The following is a 17,684-nucleotide window of genomic DNA, read 5'->3' on the forward strand; positions in this document are numbered from 1 at the left end:
TTGTTATTTATAACAGCAAAAAGTTGCTCATAAAGCACTGTTGCAAGGATATGGAATATCCTTGCAGGTCATCTCTAGATAAATGCAAGTTCCTTGCAGCCCAAGGTATCATCTTTTGCAGTGATTTCATTAGACTAAGCTTATTTCAATAATAAGTGAGGATAAGGTTAGAAATGTGTGAGACAAAAAAACAACAACAAAACATGCAATTTGCAAAGACATCTCATCAGACAAATGTCAGAAGGAGACATTTGGAGAACTGTATGAACTATGAGGCTTTCTCAGCTGAGTGGTACCGAACCTGGTCATGCCACAGGACCTCTTACAGAGGTGCCCTGATACCAGAGCCCTTGCTTAAAACATGACCAAGAGCAGATTCATAGTATGATGCACCCACTCCTTTGACTGAACAACCATGCACAGGTTCTGCAGTGTTCAAGTACACTCCATAAAGCACTAGTAACACAGGGCTCCATTTTCATGAATGGTTGTGCCACAGACACCTGGATTTTATGTGACCAATCCTCCGGTCACGTAACAGGTACATGTCCTGCCATGCAATATGGTAATAACTGAGGCCCTTGTGAGAAAGGATAGCAAGGAACAGGACAGGCTATTTAAGTTATCAGACCACAGGTTGCTCATTTGGAAAGAACAAACAATCCTCAGAGAGAAGAGGATGACAGGCAGTAATCAAAGTAGGTGAGGTCCAATTTGCAGACTACTAGTTTTCCTGAAGATGCAGAAAGAAATGCTCAGCAGATCTATCTGCTTTGGTAACAGCTTAACATTTCAAAGCTTCTTCATAAGCAGGACAGCTTTTATGTTAGGGAGATTAATTTCAGTCTCCACAGAAACTTTGGGCTTGAACATATCCAGGCATGAAAAGACCAAGCAAGTTCAGCCAGAAGATTACATGAAACTAAGTCCAATCAACCCATATGCTCAACAGAAAGAGCAAAGGCTGCATAGCCCTGTCTTGCTGTGACCCAAGAAAAAAAAATCAGCAGGGATGCTATCACATTTATGCTTATTGCAATGGAGACCAACAGCATCCCTCTTGAAATAACTTAAAAGCAGGTAAAGATAATTTAATATATCAAAATTGGCTAGACAACCATGGAAACCATTGGTGCTGTGAGCAATCAAAATTATGTTAAGTGTTAAGAAGAAAACTATGATCAAATTATTCCATTAGACTTCCTTATTATGCAAAATCATAACATACATTAATTATTCCACTTATAAATTATAAAGTTTGAAGTGCAACTATAGCCACTAAATGAGCAAGAAGTTGTATGTGGGGACGGGAAGCGTTCCAAAGAAACTTTGTACCTTGTTGATTAACAGCAGAGGATTTTACTTTGCGTTTGATTGGCTTCTCTTTCTCAGGATTTTCTTTTGTAGAGTTATTCCTAGTGTTATGACTGTTATCAGATTGGCTAGAGACTGGTAAAATATTCTGGTTCTTGGAATGTTTGGTTGAATTCTCCAGTACTAGAAGGATAAAAAGAAAAGGATACAAAGAAAAGAAACATATTTATGAAGAGTACTTGATACCATGTTCAATCTTATCCGGCTAAAAAGGAATCACATATTCTACTACAAGAATGCAATTGGAATTGTGATCTAGGAGTGAAAACGTTTTCTGGATTAAATAACATACCTTAACCTGTTCTATTTTTCACTGATGAACCTCAAGGCTTGAAAACAACACCAGTCTTAACTGAGACAAACACATCTAATTTTCCAAAAAGCAGCATTTATGTTTAGAAATATTCTCCACATAAAAAAAAGCTAGCAGGAAAAGTAACTCCAGCAACTCACCTGACTTTCCTGACCCTGCAGTAGTATTAGGTTTTGTAATTAAAGGCTTTATTGTTAAAGGCTTTCCTCCCGAAGATGTAGATGGTTGCTCTGTAGAAGCCACATCTGTTATCCCCCTATTGCTTCTAGTCCTTACAAGAGAAGAGGTTTCAGCTGCTTTTCCATTCATCTGAGGCGGAGCATGTCTCAGTGTTGTTGATCGCACAGGTATAGAAGATGAAGAGGAGGCAGAAGGTTCTCCCTTCAGCTGAGGTTTTATTAATCTCCTTTTCCTTTCAGGACTGCAAAAGAAGTAAGAATTTGAAACCTGGATGACCACTCTTACATTATGCAGGAATACATAAAAATAAATACTAGTGTCTGAGACCACAGGAGAAATACAATCAATCATCTCTGTATCAAGTATGTTACAAATATGACATTTTATGAAGAAATATCTGTATTTGTGAGCCTCTAAAAAGTAGATGTTTAATAATGGATCACAATACATGCAAGTAAGACAAAATAAGAAGCTATCACTATCCTCAAAATACTGATCTACTGTATATGTTCAGCACTTACACTAGGATAGCTCTAGTTAAAGGTTTAAAACCTCCCACACCATAGCAACTTGCATTTCAAAGCTTTTGCAACACAGGCAAAACTAAAGGAAGTATTAAGAAACCATCGCACTAAATTCTACTCTTTAGGTATGTCAAACATGCACAGCTTTTCACAAATACTGCAAAGAAATGAACATACCTCGATGCAACGCTGCTGGAAACTGAGCTGCTTCTGCTTCTTTTTTTCCTTCGTCTCTTTATTGTATTTCTTTTATGAAAGCGCAGGGCAGACTTATAATCTGATAAAATAGAACTTATATGTTCTTCAAAAAAAGCAGAAAGGCGCAAACTCATGCTGTAGATCTAAAAAAGAAAAAAGGCAGTAAATGAGCAAGTTTTCTACTCTTCCAAAGCATCCGTTTATTTATCTATCGCAGTGCAATAGCTAGAAAAGGGTACAGACTAATATGGAAATGTTCTAAAGAAATATACAGTTTCTTGCAACACATTTACACTCATCCAGTTTGCACTAACTGTTCTCAGTTTGAAAAGTATATTATGACTGAAGATCACACACAAGCAAAAGGAAGATCTGGAAAAGCCACATTTCCAGCTGTCACTTTCCAACTGCATTTCTAGAATGTGTTCCTTCCTATATTGTTCTCCATCTGAGCCAGCAGTGTGCGCAGATGGCCAAGAAGGCCAATGGCATCCTAGCTTGCATCAGGAACACTGTTGCCAGCAGGAACAGGCAGTGATTGTTCCCTGTACTCAGCTCTGGTGAGGCCGCACCTCGAGTACTGTGTCCAGTTTTGGGCCCCTCGCTGCAAGAAAGATATTGAGGCCCTGGAACGTGTTCAAAGGAGAGCAACAAAGCTGGTGAGGGGTCTGGAGCACAGGGCTTATGAGGAGAGGCTGAAGGAGCTGGGAATGTTCAGCCTGGAGAAGAGGAGGCTCAGGGGAGACCTCATTGCTCTCTATAACTTCCTGAAGGGAGGTTGTAGTGAGCTGGGGGTCGGCCTCTTCTCTCATGTAACTGGTGATAGAAGCAGAGGGAATGGCTTCAAGCTGCGCCAGGGGAGATTTAGGCTGGACGTTAGGAAATACTGCTTTTCTGAAAGAGTGGTCAGGCACTGGAATGGGCTGCCCAGGGAGGTGGTGGAGTCACCAACCTTGGAGGTGTTCAAGGAATGTTTGGCTTTTGTGTTGAGGGACATGGTTTAGTGAGAACTGTTGGTGATAGGTGGATGGTTGGACTGGATGATCTTGAAGGCCTTTTCCAACCTTGGTGATTCTGTGATATTATGAAGAAACAATTGAGAAAGACCCCTCATGGAATTTACTTGGTCATACACAGGATCAAGAAAACTAATTTTCTTCTGCCTTATGTTGCACCCATACATCCTAAATTTGAGCACCACTTTATTCCTCTTAGTACTACTAATTAGTACTACTGCTGAGTTGGTTGCAGTAACTATGATAAATGAACTATGTAAGCACACAACACACATTTTTCTTTCTTTTTTTCTTTCACCCCCCTCCCCTCCCGTTCCTGGATGGCTTACAGAGACACAATCCAATCAAACTTCACTTTAGATCATAACTAACTGATGGCACACAGTTGCTATTAATTCTGAAAACAGAAATTCATAAATGAACTGACTAGATGCTTTAAGAAGGGACACAGAAAGGTCTCAAAATATGAAATACAACAACAGTATTGCAATAGTTGCCTACCCCATGACATACCGAATTATTTGAGTGCCAGACTAAATACTGGAAGTGACAGATACTGAGAGCATTTCTGGTGAGGACATCCAAGGAAAATGTGTAAAAATTACATACAAATGTATGTCTTATGTGCCAAGAAAAAAAATCCAATGGATTTTACATTTACTCTTCAAGAAAAGCATCAGTGATGCAGAGTAAGATACTAAAAGTATCACTGAATTGTTAGAGTGAGAATAAAAACAGTGCCATCCCTATACACAGAAGCACATAGATTCCAGAATAAAAAAAATGCCTAACCACAAAACACTCCACTTTTCTTCTAAGTAAAGTAAAAAAGCTTAATTCACTGACCCGGTCTGTTTGGAAGGACATGGAAAAGAATATAACAATGTCAGAAGAAACAATGAAACCACACTGGAGTTTAAACAACGACCAGAATTCTTCTATCTTGGTTTTAGCAGATAAAGTAAAATCATGACAGAATCTAGATCTACCCCAAAAGCTTTGCTTTTTGATACAACGACAGGAGAAGGGATTGATTTTTTCAGTCAGCTCAAACTATGAGTGGGACTGCTACTGACTGAAAAGAGAACAATCACTGATAAAGTCTTGCTAAGAACCCCCATTAAGACATTTGTTCATGCACTTTATGATGATAAAGTCCTAATGATTAATATGCTGCTTAAAAGTCAATCGTGAAAGCTAGCAAAGACATCAAAGCATATTACCAGAAGAAAAGCTACACAGTATGCTTGGACATGCTTAGGTAGCCTTCAACAAAAACCACATTTGTACCTTTCACCTCCAACAGATAATGCACCTATGAGCGAATTTGAGAGAAAATGTTAAGAACTCTACCGTAGAAAGGTATTTCAGTACCAGCTTAGTAACAGCAGCTTTGTAGGCTCAATTTTGTGCAAGATTTTTGGGAAACAGAACTGTTTAAGTGCCTCTTCACTATCTCACCACATCCTAGTGAACATTAGAATTCTGTTGTTGTGATATTTTCAGTTTTGGACAACTTCATAAGTGGAGGAAGTTGGGGGTACATATATGTTCAGATCTGCATGCACAAAGAAAATCCTGTTTCTTCTCCAAAATATCAGTTACACTCTACTACTGTACATACAGTCACCATCTGTGCGTACACCATTTCTACCATCTTTCCTTCAGCACAGATCTCCTTCCAGATCCACTTGGAAATATTTTGAAACAAACTTGCAGAATATCAGTACAGACACTTAAACAGCAAACTTTCTTTCAAAATACAAGGTTGCACTACCTTCTCAGAAATATTCATGTTTGAAAATCAGAAATAATTGAACTGATTACTGCTTAAAAAAAAAGTAATTTCTGATTTTCTGCCCTGTTAGATTTTTCTAAAACAATAAATATTCTTAAATAAATAAAAAAATAAATAAAATCTTACCCTTGATCTTTTACTTGGTGTGTAGGCCTTTGAATTGCTGAAAATTAGTCTCACATCTTTACACAACTCCATTGGTGACTCATAGTTACCAGCTTCCAGTGTTTCTCTAACAGTAGCAAAATCCATAGGTGTGTCAATAATATCTCTGTAATCCTGTTAAAAAACAGCGGAGTATTACAAATTTTTTTTCCAAGCCTCAATATATCATTTTGATTTGAATGAATTTGACACATCTACTAAAGTCTCATATTGTTTTCACATGCTAGCGTTAAAACAGGCAGTTTGAGTATTTTAATCTGATGACAGTCAGTGCATTTCTGCTGAAACCTGAGCAGTCCCCCAGGTGGAGATCTGACAGTTTAAGAAAGTTAATACTGGAATAACAAAAACTGCACAGACCCTGTTCAAACCAATCATAGAATTTTTACTAGGCTACAGAAGAAACAAGAGAACGGTCATATGATAAGAAGTTCAAATACCCACAAGAAGTTGAATTGAACCATCAGAACGTGCACAAGCGGTGCAAGTAACTCTGTAAAAAGCTAGGGAAGAGAGCATTTCATGCCCAAACCTAGTAAGGTATCAGCTCATGCAAGAATCTGAATCACAACGGCTGGCTACCTGTAGTTAGCCATGGCACAAAGTTAAAGTTTCTTCAAAAATTATGGTGTACAGAGCACCAAAACTACAGTGAATTAATGTCCCCAGAGCATCAAGACCAACCTAACCATTGACTTCTGAAGAGAATCCTCTCTTTTTTTCTAATTGAGAAATGATTTATCCCAGAGATTCTTTAGAGAAGGAAGAAAGAGATCCAAGGCAACAGGACTTTTGTGTTAAAACATTCAGTTTTTACAACTGGCTGCTCAAAGCTATTTTCATTCCAATGAAATCATCCTGGCAGAAAGCTGTTATTGTTATTACAGTTAATATCTCACTACAGTGCTTCAAAAGGTACTTTTTCCGCAACAGTCTTGATGACTGTGATATGAAAATTACTCTTAGTTTGTATACTTCTGAAATGAAAACAAAAAAATGTGCCGCAGTAATATGTGTCGCAACAAGCAACCAAAAATATTCACTTCATATGTGACCATTTTTCACCCAGGAAAGGATACAGGCATCTTAATCTCAAAAGCTGTGTACTTAATAACACAGTCATGTCTTTTAAGAGAGCAGAGATGTACAATTTATTTTGAAATTAAAGAGATAATAAACATTATTATGAAGCGACAATCAAGCACGGGTAGAAAAGCTCTGTCAATAACAGTGCCTGAAGTTTCAATTAACTGAGGTGAAAGAATGGTCACAGTTGAAAGAAACCTAACAACGGTATTATGATCAATCTTGCTGTTCTCAAACACTCACTGGATATTCAAGGAGATCCACCGGCTGCCGAAATGGTTCAGAGTCCTCACACTGAAAAATGAGATTCAGCAGCTCCTGGCACTGTTTCTTCCATGACTGAATGTCATATGACTGGGCCCTATTACGTAGCCGCCTCTTCGGCTGATGATCCTGAAATGACAATATTGTCTGCTGTTTATTCAATAAACCATCTCTCTTTTTACAAAGTCAAATGTAAAGGGTACCCCTGCAGGACACAAATTCTAATTAATTATTTAGTAACATGCAACAGAATCACAGAACTGTAGCAGTTGGAAGGGACCTCCAGAGATCAGAGTCCAACCCAAACAGCCCATGCAGAAATTCTTTTATACTGGACAACTCAGGAGAGTAATGCTTCAGTCACAATAAATTCAACACTTTCCAAAAGATGAGATTACATAATTAAAGACATACAATTTTAAATCCAATTTGTTTACAAAGACATTTCATATTATTTGATGCACTATAAGCAACAAAATATGATTTTACCTTTCTTTTTCTAGTGGAAGTTCCTGGCACATTTGTATCTTTCTCTTCTTCCTTTGAGCAAGATAATGAGTTGCATAAAAATGTTAAAAAAATATAAGCATAGATGAGTAGGTAAATTCTGTCATATTTCATCTCATAATTTGAGTCTTAGCAATTCCATCCATGTCCCTCTAGAAAGCATTTCGTGTGACCATCAATTTTGAGAATCTCTCAGTAGTCTAAGAAAAAGCTCTCTGCACTACAGGGAAGAGAGGAAGCTGGATTTTTACCAGTTTCCCAGCTAACAAGAAACATCTAATTGGCAGTATACCATACTCTATAACAGTGACTGAACAAAGTACTTTTGCATACAGTGAGAAAGATGCTTCAGTCTCATTTGTCCCATCCAGCAATGCCAACATTCGAGACACAACCACTTACCTCATCAGAGTCAGACAACACTTTCTTCTTCATTGCATTGTATAATAGAATTATGTCATAGCAACTCTGGTCTCTGTACAAGAAGAAATACATGCTAGTTTTATTTTCTGTCTTCATCTACTGAATCAACTGTATTTTGCATAGAGTAAGGACAATATTTATTAAGTCATACTTAAATGAAGTGATGAAGTGTTTAGTGCCTTAGAAATACTTAGAGGACCACATTAATAAGAAAAGCTAATCTATTGTTCAAAAGCAGCAAAATATTTTCTATATTCCATAAAATACAGAATGCTTAACAGTGATATTTCAAAATGAAAAACCATAATCCCTTACCATGAGCTTATTAGCATTAGGAAAATCTATTATATCTCATAAAGGGCTGTGGAGCCTATTCAGCTTTAAGAAACATTTAATATGTGTTTCTAGTTCACTTAAATGAGTATATTAATTGGCACAAGCTATAGACCATTATTAAATAAGAATAGTCATGCATTGCAGTAATTTAGGTAAGTCAATTAAAAACACACACTTTTAATAACACCAGTGTGCTTAATTAATCAAAAGAAAAGAAGCTATGTAGGATAAAGACATTAAAGAACTAAAATTATTAACAGTGCAGCCTTTCTGGTGTGCATCTGTTCCTAAAGGTGGGTTTCACTAAAACTTTAACATCTGAAGCAGTTAAGTACTTTTCACTATTTTTGCCAGTGTCTGATATCAAATCTCAGAGATTTATGTTGCAGTTACAGAAGTCTTAGATTTTCCAGTAAGTAATGTAATTCTAATGTTTTTAAAAGAAAATACTAACGCTTTGTTCGACTAATGAAGCATCTTGCCATTTAACCATGTAAAAGCAGATGCATCCACTGCCTACAAGCAAATCAGGACAGCGGGCATAATAAGCTCTAGCAAACTTTAGATTGCAGACAGTCACGACAAAGGTTTGAGACTGTTTCTATTGACTGCAATGCCTCCAATTTTTATTTTGTACACCAACCATCACTTTCAGGCACATTCAGCTGTAAAGATTTTAGAATTAACTTCCCAGTTATACTAAGAAAAGTAGTAATAAAATTAAATTGTTTTGTAAACACAAACTTTCTTTTTTTCTGCCCTAGCAGCAGACAGCTGGCTTATTGAAGCTACAGAACCACCTCTTTGTAATTTATATTTCAAAGAGCTAAGACTTTGGTAAGAAACTCACTTTATGAAGTGTAGCAGAAGATCTGTGACAAATTTGGCAGACTTGACAATAGGACTTCCAGGTTCATTAAATGTGCGAGTATTATGTTCTATGTATCGGACTTCCCACATTAATGAAGAAAGTCGTCTGTGCAAGAGAGATGAGTCAACATCATGGAAAAAAAAAAAAACAGTATCAAATAGACTACATTTCCAACAATATATTTTAAAAGAGGAGAAAAAGCCTCATATTCTTCTTCCAGTGTATTATTCTGTTCATTTTTTGACATTAAATTAGAAAACATATACACTCACACACATTACCCTACATGACCAGCAGAAGGAAGCTTCCTCAGGCTTTTTGTCCTCCCATGTCCTGACATTATACAGACAGTTTGCAATCCTCAGAAAGATTCACTTGTAATGCTTTAGCTATTACTAATCTTAGTATAGATTAGTATAGTATAAGTAACCCAGCATGTATCACTTCTTAAGTCACAGTTGAGAATTACCAAAACTGTAATGATGAAAATGTATTAAAAGTACACATCTTAATAAGTGGCAATGATCAGAATTCCTCACATAGGTCTGATTTAGTTCCCTGACTAAAGAATAGTCACAATATTGTGACTACATATACATGTATGTATGTATGCATGTATAATGAAAGCAAAATAAGTGTGTGTGCGCGCTGTAGAAACATACTGGCATTATAAGACTCTTGTTTCAGAAAAGGAATAATGCCCTAAGGGCAGGCCTCACGAAAAGCTACTGAAGACATCAGAAGCAATCTGAACTGCCATTTCCCCACACATTAAAGGAAAATAATTCACTGGAATACACAAGGCAATAATAATTAGCTAACCAAGCCCAGACAATCCTACAAATTAGTAAAAACCAATTTAATGAAGAAGCTATGCCAGTGACCAAAAATAACTGATGATTTTGACAAAAGGAAACAAATCCAACTGACTGAAAACTCCTTGCCACTGCTGACGACGTGGCAGTACATTAGAAAAGCCAAAGCTAGATCATCATGCAATTAACATGGAACCAGATGCATGTACATTATGGCATTATAAAATATAAAACCTAGGCATCCTTTAAAAAATGAAAATGTGATTTCCATTTAGAATACTATCTCCAGTCAGTACATGTGAAGTTCTACGAACTAACATTGAAATTTTGCCCAAATCAACATGCTGTGGAATCATAGAAATGTTTGAATTGAAAGGGACCCTTAAAGATCAGCTTGTCTGGCTCCCCTGCAATGAACAGAGATACCTACAGCTACACCAGGGTGCTCAGAGCCCTGTCCAGCCTGACCTTGGATGCCTCCAGAGATGGGGCATCCACCACCTCTCTGGGCAAGCTGCTTCAGAGCCTCACCACTCTTACTGTAAAAAAGCTTTTTCCTTATATGCCATCTAAATCTCCTATCCTTTTAGCTCGGAACCATTTCCTCTTGTCCTGTTCAGATGAATTCAACAAAAGCATTAGAGGGAGACTCAATTGCAAACCATAAATTTTCCAAGACAAAAAAGCAAAAAGTAATGTTTTAAAGGAACGTGCTCCTTAATGGATAATATTTTTACTGCATATAAAATACTATGATTGCAATCACAGTTTAGGGAAAATGTCAAAATCCTGTAAAAAAGGTTAAAAATTACTTTTGTTGCTGTCCAATCGTTTAGAATTTCAGGGCCAACAATTGAATAAACTATGCTCTATTTCATGTCTTAACATGATAATGGAAGATTTAAAATCAAACAAACAGAAGTACATTATATACCTATAGAACACTTACAGGTGTCTAAGGTTTCTCCCATTAAAAAAATATCAGAAGCAAACCTAATTTACTTTGCAATACTCACATGACATAAACAAGAATTGACATCACATAATTGTAAACTGCATTTTGGTCAAGAGATGTTCAATCCCTTTAGAATAGAAGATTAGACAAACAAAAGCACACCTGTGCACATTTCTAAATTGGGTATAACAAGACTAACAGCTACCAAAACCACTGCTGGCAATATTTCACAGTAGTAACTGAGACTTGGATCTAACCTGTAAAATCTGCTTTCCAGTCTTTGTTTAATGGTACTCAGGTCTGTAGGATATGCCACAACAGTGCAATACATTGGGTAAGCTTGAAGATCCACAGGGGCCACAAAAGCAGATGCGATATCTACACAGAAATCAAAATCAATCCAAGTTACATATCACAAAAACAATTAGAGTTCCAAGAATTTCAAAGTTTCCTCCTGCAACACATGCTATTTTTTCATGCTTGAAACACATGGCATTTACCCAAAATCAACAGTAATAACCATGCTAGATGCTCTGAACAATTCGTATTATTTTACATATACAATGTTTGCTCACATGTATGCTGCTAGTACAAGTGCTGTATTGCATACCCATGCTATTATGCATGAAGCACCATGCTCTTCAGAGACACAGCAAGTGAATGCAAAATAAACACATTTGAAAAGTAAATTTAAACATATAAATTACACATATAAGAAGATCTGCAATTCAGAATTATTATTTACAAGACACATTCATTCCATTTAGTTTTATATTGCCACTCTCTCAACTTCAAACAAAACAACTCATTAAATTCTCACCATAAAAGCCATAGTAGTATTTTGATCTCATTAAGATATGGAGAAAAGCCATTCTCAATATAAAACAGAAATACAATTCTTCCGTCTTGACCAAATAGCAAAGAAGCTATTTCGTACCGATCCACCATAAAGCCAAAGAGCACTGGGCAATTTAAGTTTATGCACCTGGCACAAATTTTGTTTGTTTTTCCCCCCAGCTATGCTTAAAGCATCATGTCTGCTTAGACATCATTCCAACATTTCAAACCAAGAAGGAAAATAAAAGAGAAAAGCAAATAACACCCTTAAAGTACCTCTCCAATGTTTTCAAAAAACAGAAACTCTCTTCTTGTAAAAGCTGTTAACTTTCTCTTGCAAACGTTTGAGCAACAGCTACTTTGGACCAATACACACCACATATGCTATAGTTAAATCCCAAGCTTAGTAGTATGCCATACAAAAAATGAAAAATGTGAAACTATTTCTCTGATAAACATACACAGTGAAAACAATCAAAACTTCCTTTCCTCAAAATTTTTGAATATAATTCTGTAATTTGGATTAGTGCATTTACATATAAATTTTATTTCTTCTGGAAGCAAAAGGACTCTTCTTATAAAACCAAAGGAGTCGTAATGTAGGATACCCATGAGTCAGAAGTATTTCAAAAATTAATAGTTTTCTAGGATTTTTGAACATAAGTAATTCAAAATCAGAACTGTCTTTGGCAAGCTATATATACGTAATTTACAACCATTGTTACCCAAAGATCTGAGACTGCTGACTTGTCACAGAATATACAAAGATCTGTGATTCAGCCAGTATTTCACTGATATATCTCCAGCTCACACACTCATCCTTGATCATGAGAACGTTGCAGTGATGTGTTTAGTGTTTTAACAATTACCTTTTCAAAAGCTGCCTTCTACTTCTAAAGAGTAATTGTTCTACAGCCAAATAGCAAGTGGCTTTTCATAAGTTAATCAATTACTTAATCCTTAATATTTGCTTTTACAGAACTTCTCTTCTGTTTTTTTTTTCCAGACACAACTAAGGTTATGTGGGGGAGAAAAGTGGAGTTAAAAGAAGGCTAATACAGGAGAAACCTAGACAAAGGAATCTCTTCACTAAATATATATGATTTTTTTCTATCTACCTGTAGTACAGTTAGTACTCTGTGCAACAGAAGGCTGGCACTTCTAAGCCTAATGCATAATTTGAGTAGCTAACAAAAAATCAAGTACTTGTTTTTACCATGCAAGACCCAACCCCCCTCAATGTCAAGTCAAAAAAAAATAAATAAATGAATTACCTTTCAAAAGAAAGTTCAGGTTTTTGTATGTAATTCACTATATGGAAAATTTAATATGTGCAGTAATAAAGTTCTGTTCCATTTAATCAAATAGAAGGTGCATTATTATTATTAGCAACATTAGCAGTTACTGGTTTTTGTAATTTCAGAAGTACACATAGCACAGGTACAAAACATAATACAAAAACACTTCCTGTAATATTCAAGCCATACCTAGAGTCATGAGTTGGTTTATGCCTGCAATAATTCTGTCACACTCCTGGTCTCGTGTCCTGGAGCCCCACTCTCCATCCAGAGGTTTGTAGAGCAGTGTTCTGCGCTCTTCATCTGTTAAAGGAACACTAGTTCCCAGTTCTTCTGGAAATACAGCTAGAATGTAACATGAAAATTCAATGAAATACTCATCTTTGTACCTTAGGAAATACATGAATCTACTCAACTAAGAAAAATTAATTCAAAATATAGATCATGATTCCACTAATCAAGACAAACATCAGTTTTGTATTAAAAATGTTTTGAGCAAATCATTCAGTATCCTTTCTATTGTTGTATTTTAAATTTAAATTTTTACAATGTAATTTGGTGTGCAAATCCTTTATTAAACTAGATTTACTGCCTTCCAAATAGCTAACTGCAGAATTTATTTTACAACCAATTTAGGGTAAACTTTTATCATAATTAAAGTTTATGTTTGCTTCTTAAAACCTCAAATTCTTGGCAATGCAGCCAGGATTTGTAGTGGATGATTTTCAGACAGAGCTTAAGGTGTTTGATGTTAGAGACTGAAACAGTCTCCATGGAGGGATTCAACCACCGACGGATTCAACCCCGTCAATTTTCTCAAGTCAAATACTAAAAGCGCAACTTCTGAGCAAGCAAAACGAGGTGCCACCAGTCTGGCGTTCTTAATGATCTACCAACTTTGACAGCCCATAATGTAACAGGTGGATTTTCAGAGCACGATGCACACTGCTCTTCTTAAACTTCCTTTTGTTTGAAAAAAAGTTATAAGACAGCCTTTATGGATGCAGCGCGGATACAAATGCAGGTTCAGTTATCTGCTTGCTGTAGTTATTTACTCTGGTCATATTATCACTCTTGATTTTGACTTGTAAATAAGAAGTACCAATTAAAAGAAGGGTTGAAATGAAATAAAAAGTGGAAATGAAACATGTACAACTTGGAAGAATGAAGAGTTACACATGGTTACTTGTGGATGACAAAATTAGCAAAAGTTTCCTGTAAAATAGAAGGAAAAAATGCTGATTTTGCTTTGCTTTTTAACCAGATTTTAATAAAATCATCAAAACATTTGAGTAAAGAAGAAATGCAATATTCTGTTCTTGGCCTGTGAACAGTGCCCCTGCTGTACTGCCCACTCTGTTGCATGTTTATCTGCCACAAGTTCTGGATCAAACAAGCAGCAAAGCCTATTTCGAATGCTCTCAATGGCACATGTTGAGACTTCAATGCACAGAACACCTGCAAGCATGCCAAGAGTTCTGAGAATAGGCAGCTCAAAGCTGACATGGGGCACAGGCTTATCTTCAAACCTCTCTAAATGCACAAGTTAACTGCAACAGTACACTGCCTACTAGGATTTTTTGTAACATTCCTGGCTATTTCTACACACTTTGTTTAAGCCTGCTTTTTTCCTAAGGGAAAGGTGTCAGTCCATTTATGTTGGTCCATATTTAGTTTGGTAATTACCAATGTTCTTTAAATGCACTCCTTAAGAGGTGAAATTGTACAACGTTTTTTACTTCTTTATATACACTCTTAAAGCAAATTGAGTTCTTAATGTACCATACCATTAGTTGGTATCAGCTCCATGTCCCAAGGACTCATCTTCTCAGTATCTCCATTATCCCAGCTTAAAAAATAACCACATTTAAATTACTAATATTGCTTAAAGTAATTTAACGTTTGTAACATAATTTATTTAGATTTAAAAGACTATTGTAATAAACTGGTACAGTGAGATGCATGACTGAATTTAATGAGAGGAAGTTGCTCAGTCAGTACGTCAAACAAAATATTTAATTATAATAGATTGAAGATAAGTTTGCTAACCAGACATTGTAGCACTGAAATAAGCTATCGGGATAATCGGGCTGAAGGGGTTCCTGGCTTTCAATTGTTCCAAACCACCAGGCATCATCTATCACTGATCTGAAGCGGTCACCTAGGTAAGAGCACAAAATAATTTCATCAATACAGGGCACTTTACTCCTATGAAGAAAATCAGTTTACAGATACCTTCAGCTTGATCTTGAATAGAGATCCCTTTAAATGCTTGCAGCATGAACAGAAATACGAATCACTTTATTTAAAGAAACAAATGGAAAAAACAATCACAACGAAACTCTTAAATTCTTTCTGAAGGTTACCTTTAAATCAAAATGAAGCAGTTAAGAATGGGCACAAATAAAAACAATCAACGGCTTGCAAGTACAATCCCATGACCCTTATATATGAATTTATTTCTTAATTTCATACAAAACTAAGACATTGCAATGTTGCACCTTTAAGACTAAAATCTACTTGCATTAAATGCCACATGCTACCTTAAAATAACTACGCACTGACACATCTGTACAGGGAATACTTTTACATGCTGCTGAGCAAATTCTCCTTGGTTTCTGAAGTGCTTTTCAGCTATGTGTATAAACAATTTCCAACTGCAAATCAGAGGTTCATTTCCTTTATTCTGCAGGCAATCTGACTGATAGAATTTAATTTATTAAAGATTCCTCAAAAACTTTGCAGTCATTTATGATGACTTGAAATGGTTCACTATCGCAATGCAATTGTAGAGCTAAGCAAAAAGGTCAGAAGCATTATTTAAAGAATTACACATCAGAATATAAGGAACACACATCACTGTAATTTTTAACACTTTCCATAAAACATGCCACAGAAATTAGAAACAATTTTAGTGAAGCACTTACTTCACTCAATCCAAGAACAAAGATCATTTAAATTATCTGAGATTCCTAGAACTGTACACTCTTGCTTTCAAGAGATTTGAAAACTATGCACACCACTTTCTAACCTTCAGCAATGCTTTTCTCCTCCTCCAACAAACTCACATAAAGGAAATAGCCCACAACCTTTTGCTCAAATGCTTGCTGCAGCTGTCTGAATTATTAACAACTACATATATTCTCAAGACATTCTGCTTTCTTTGCTGCACTTTTTTTTTTTAATGGGTTGCAAGTATACATATCAAATACAAAACTTCCATTCAGTGTGCTGAAAGTAGCAGAACAAAGTAATTCATACCAGTAAAATCTGAAATGCAATATCCAAAACGAAAATAAGGGTTGATGCTGTATTCTATGGGCACAGAGTAGCCTGAAGAGCTCTTACAGAACAGTCTCCCTACATGGCATTCCCCAGCCATCAGTTTTAGAAAGAGACATGAGTGGGTATAATTGTGAATTGTGAGATTGTGAGATTAAGCAGTTCAGAATCACATAAAGGAATATATATCAGCTGTCTCTTTTTATTTTTTCAAAAGCCACAGCATTCCTATGGACAGAATGCTAAGGTAAGAAGAGTGCATAATTGAAAATGCTCACAGATGGATCCCTTCGACAATTATTTTGTGTGATCTCATCTGTGGGACAAGGAAGCTATCTATGAAAACATTAAATCAAAAATTCTTATTAAAAGAGGGATTTAATATAATTTTCCAAAATTGAATATCAGCAGATACTGTCAACTTGGTGGAATTATAAAATATATGCTAAACTTACAGTGGCTACTATCCAAGAGGTATGTATGCGTACCTGTCTTAGATGAATAGCAAATGCTCAAGGAATCCTACCAGAATATGTTTTAGCTCAAATATTATTATTCTAATTCAACCAGAAGACAATGAGATGCAATAGATACATGCCTGAGTACAAAGAAAAACCTATCACTCCTCAACCTTTATAAATGTGTTATCTTAAGGACTGATACACTTAAATCACAGGAACTCTTGGTATTAAAAAAATACAAATAATGTACATGAAGGAAATATTCTTCCTTTTCACCACCACCACAAAAAATCTCTAACATAACAAAAAAAACACAACCCACCACCTAGGATCATTATTGGTTAAGAAATAAAATATTTTATTGACTTAGAATGAAGCCAGAATATTTAATATTCAGCGATTCTTCTAACAGTAGCTATAAAAATATTCATCTGTAGGCTAAGAAACAGAAAACGTAGAGAAATAAGAAACGATAGTAATGGTAGTCCTGAGAGGTCAAACTAGCAACTGCTCAGAACGTTTTAATATTGTGTTCTACACTGCAACAAAATACTGCAGTGTTTGTTCTAACTACATTAAGTATGCACTTGGAAAATACCTATAGTGTCAAGAAGAGACCAGGGTTGCACTTCAGAGGAGTCCTGGAAGAGCTGTAACAATTTTAGCATCAGTGCCCTTCCTAGCCCTGCTTTAGTGTTTCATATAATCTCACAAAAGGAGACTATTTTAACACTATTCTTACCACTCAGAAAAGGAGCTGAACAATGAACCCTGAAACACAGTTGTCAGAGTTACGAACTGGTATTAACCAGTAACAACTTGAGACTTACATTATTTGCCCAGAAATCTTGACAAAAGATTCTGGAGCTTAGAAAAATACTTTTTGTGTAGTCATGAATCTTTCACGACTTCAGGTTTCTCAAAAAATAATTGTGAGCCTAGGGAGGAGATGCTACCTGTCCTCATAGCCTTGAGAGTAGA

The 17,684-nt window shown here is 36.1% G+C and overlaps 1 protein-coding gene across 2 annotated transcripts in view; it reads right to left on the reverse strand.

Annotated features, from left to right (window-relative positions):
• LOC122171991 (pleckstrin homology domain interacting protein) overlaps positions 1–17,684 on the reverse strand; it is a 100,928-nt gene that overhangs the window by 6,551 nt on the left and 76,693 nt on the right. For both annotated transcript variants that reach the window (XM_042839954.1, XM_042839946.1), the window contains exons 25-36: positions 15,010–15,121; positions 14,748–14,809; positions 13,150–13,305; positions 11,083–11,203; positions 9,035–9,160; positions 7,828–7,900; positions 7,408–7,458; positions 6,898–7,047; positions 5,530–5,682; positions 2,569–2,732; positions 1,828–2,108; positions 1,336–1,497 (exon numbers count right to left, since the gene is read on the reverse strand). In XM_042839954.1, coding sequence (XP_042695888.1) covers positions 1,336–1,497; positions 1,828–2,108; positions 2,569–2,732; positions 5,530–5,682; positions 6,898–7,047; positions 7,408–7,458; positions 7,828–7,900; positions 9,035–9,160; positions 11,083–11,203; positions 13,150–13,305; positions 14,748–14,809; positions 15,010–15,121 — 1,611 coding nt within the window. The remainder of the gene's footprint in view (positions 1–1,335; positions 1,498–1,827; positions 2,109–2,568; positions 2,733–5,529; positions 5,683–6,897; positions 7,048–7,407; positions 7,459–7,827; positions 7,901–9,034; positions 9,161–11,082; positions 11,204–13,149; positions 13,306–14,747; positions 14,810–15,009; positions 15,122–17,684) is intronic.

Source organism: Centrocercus urophasianus, unplaced genomic scaffold (assembly GCF_019232065.1).
Source record: "Centrocercus urophasianus isolate 14NV4802_14NV808 unplaced genomic scaffold, USGS_Curo_1.0 seq_10, whole genome shotgun sequence".
NCBI lineage: Eukaryota > Metazoa > Chordata > Aves > Galliformes > Phasianidae > Centrocercus > Centrocercus urophasianus.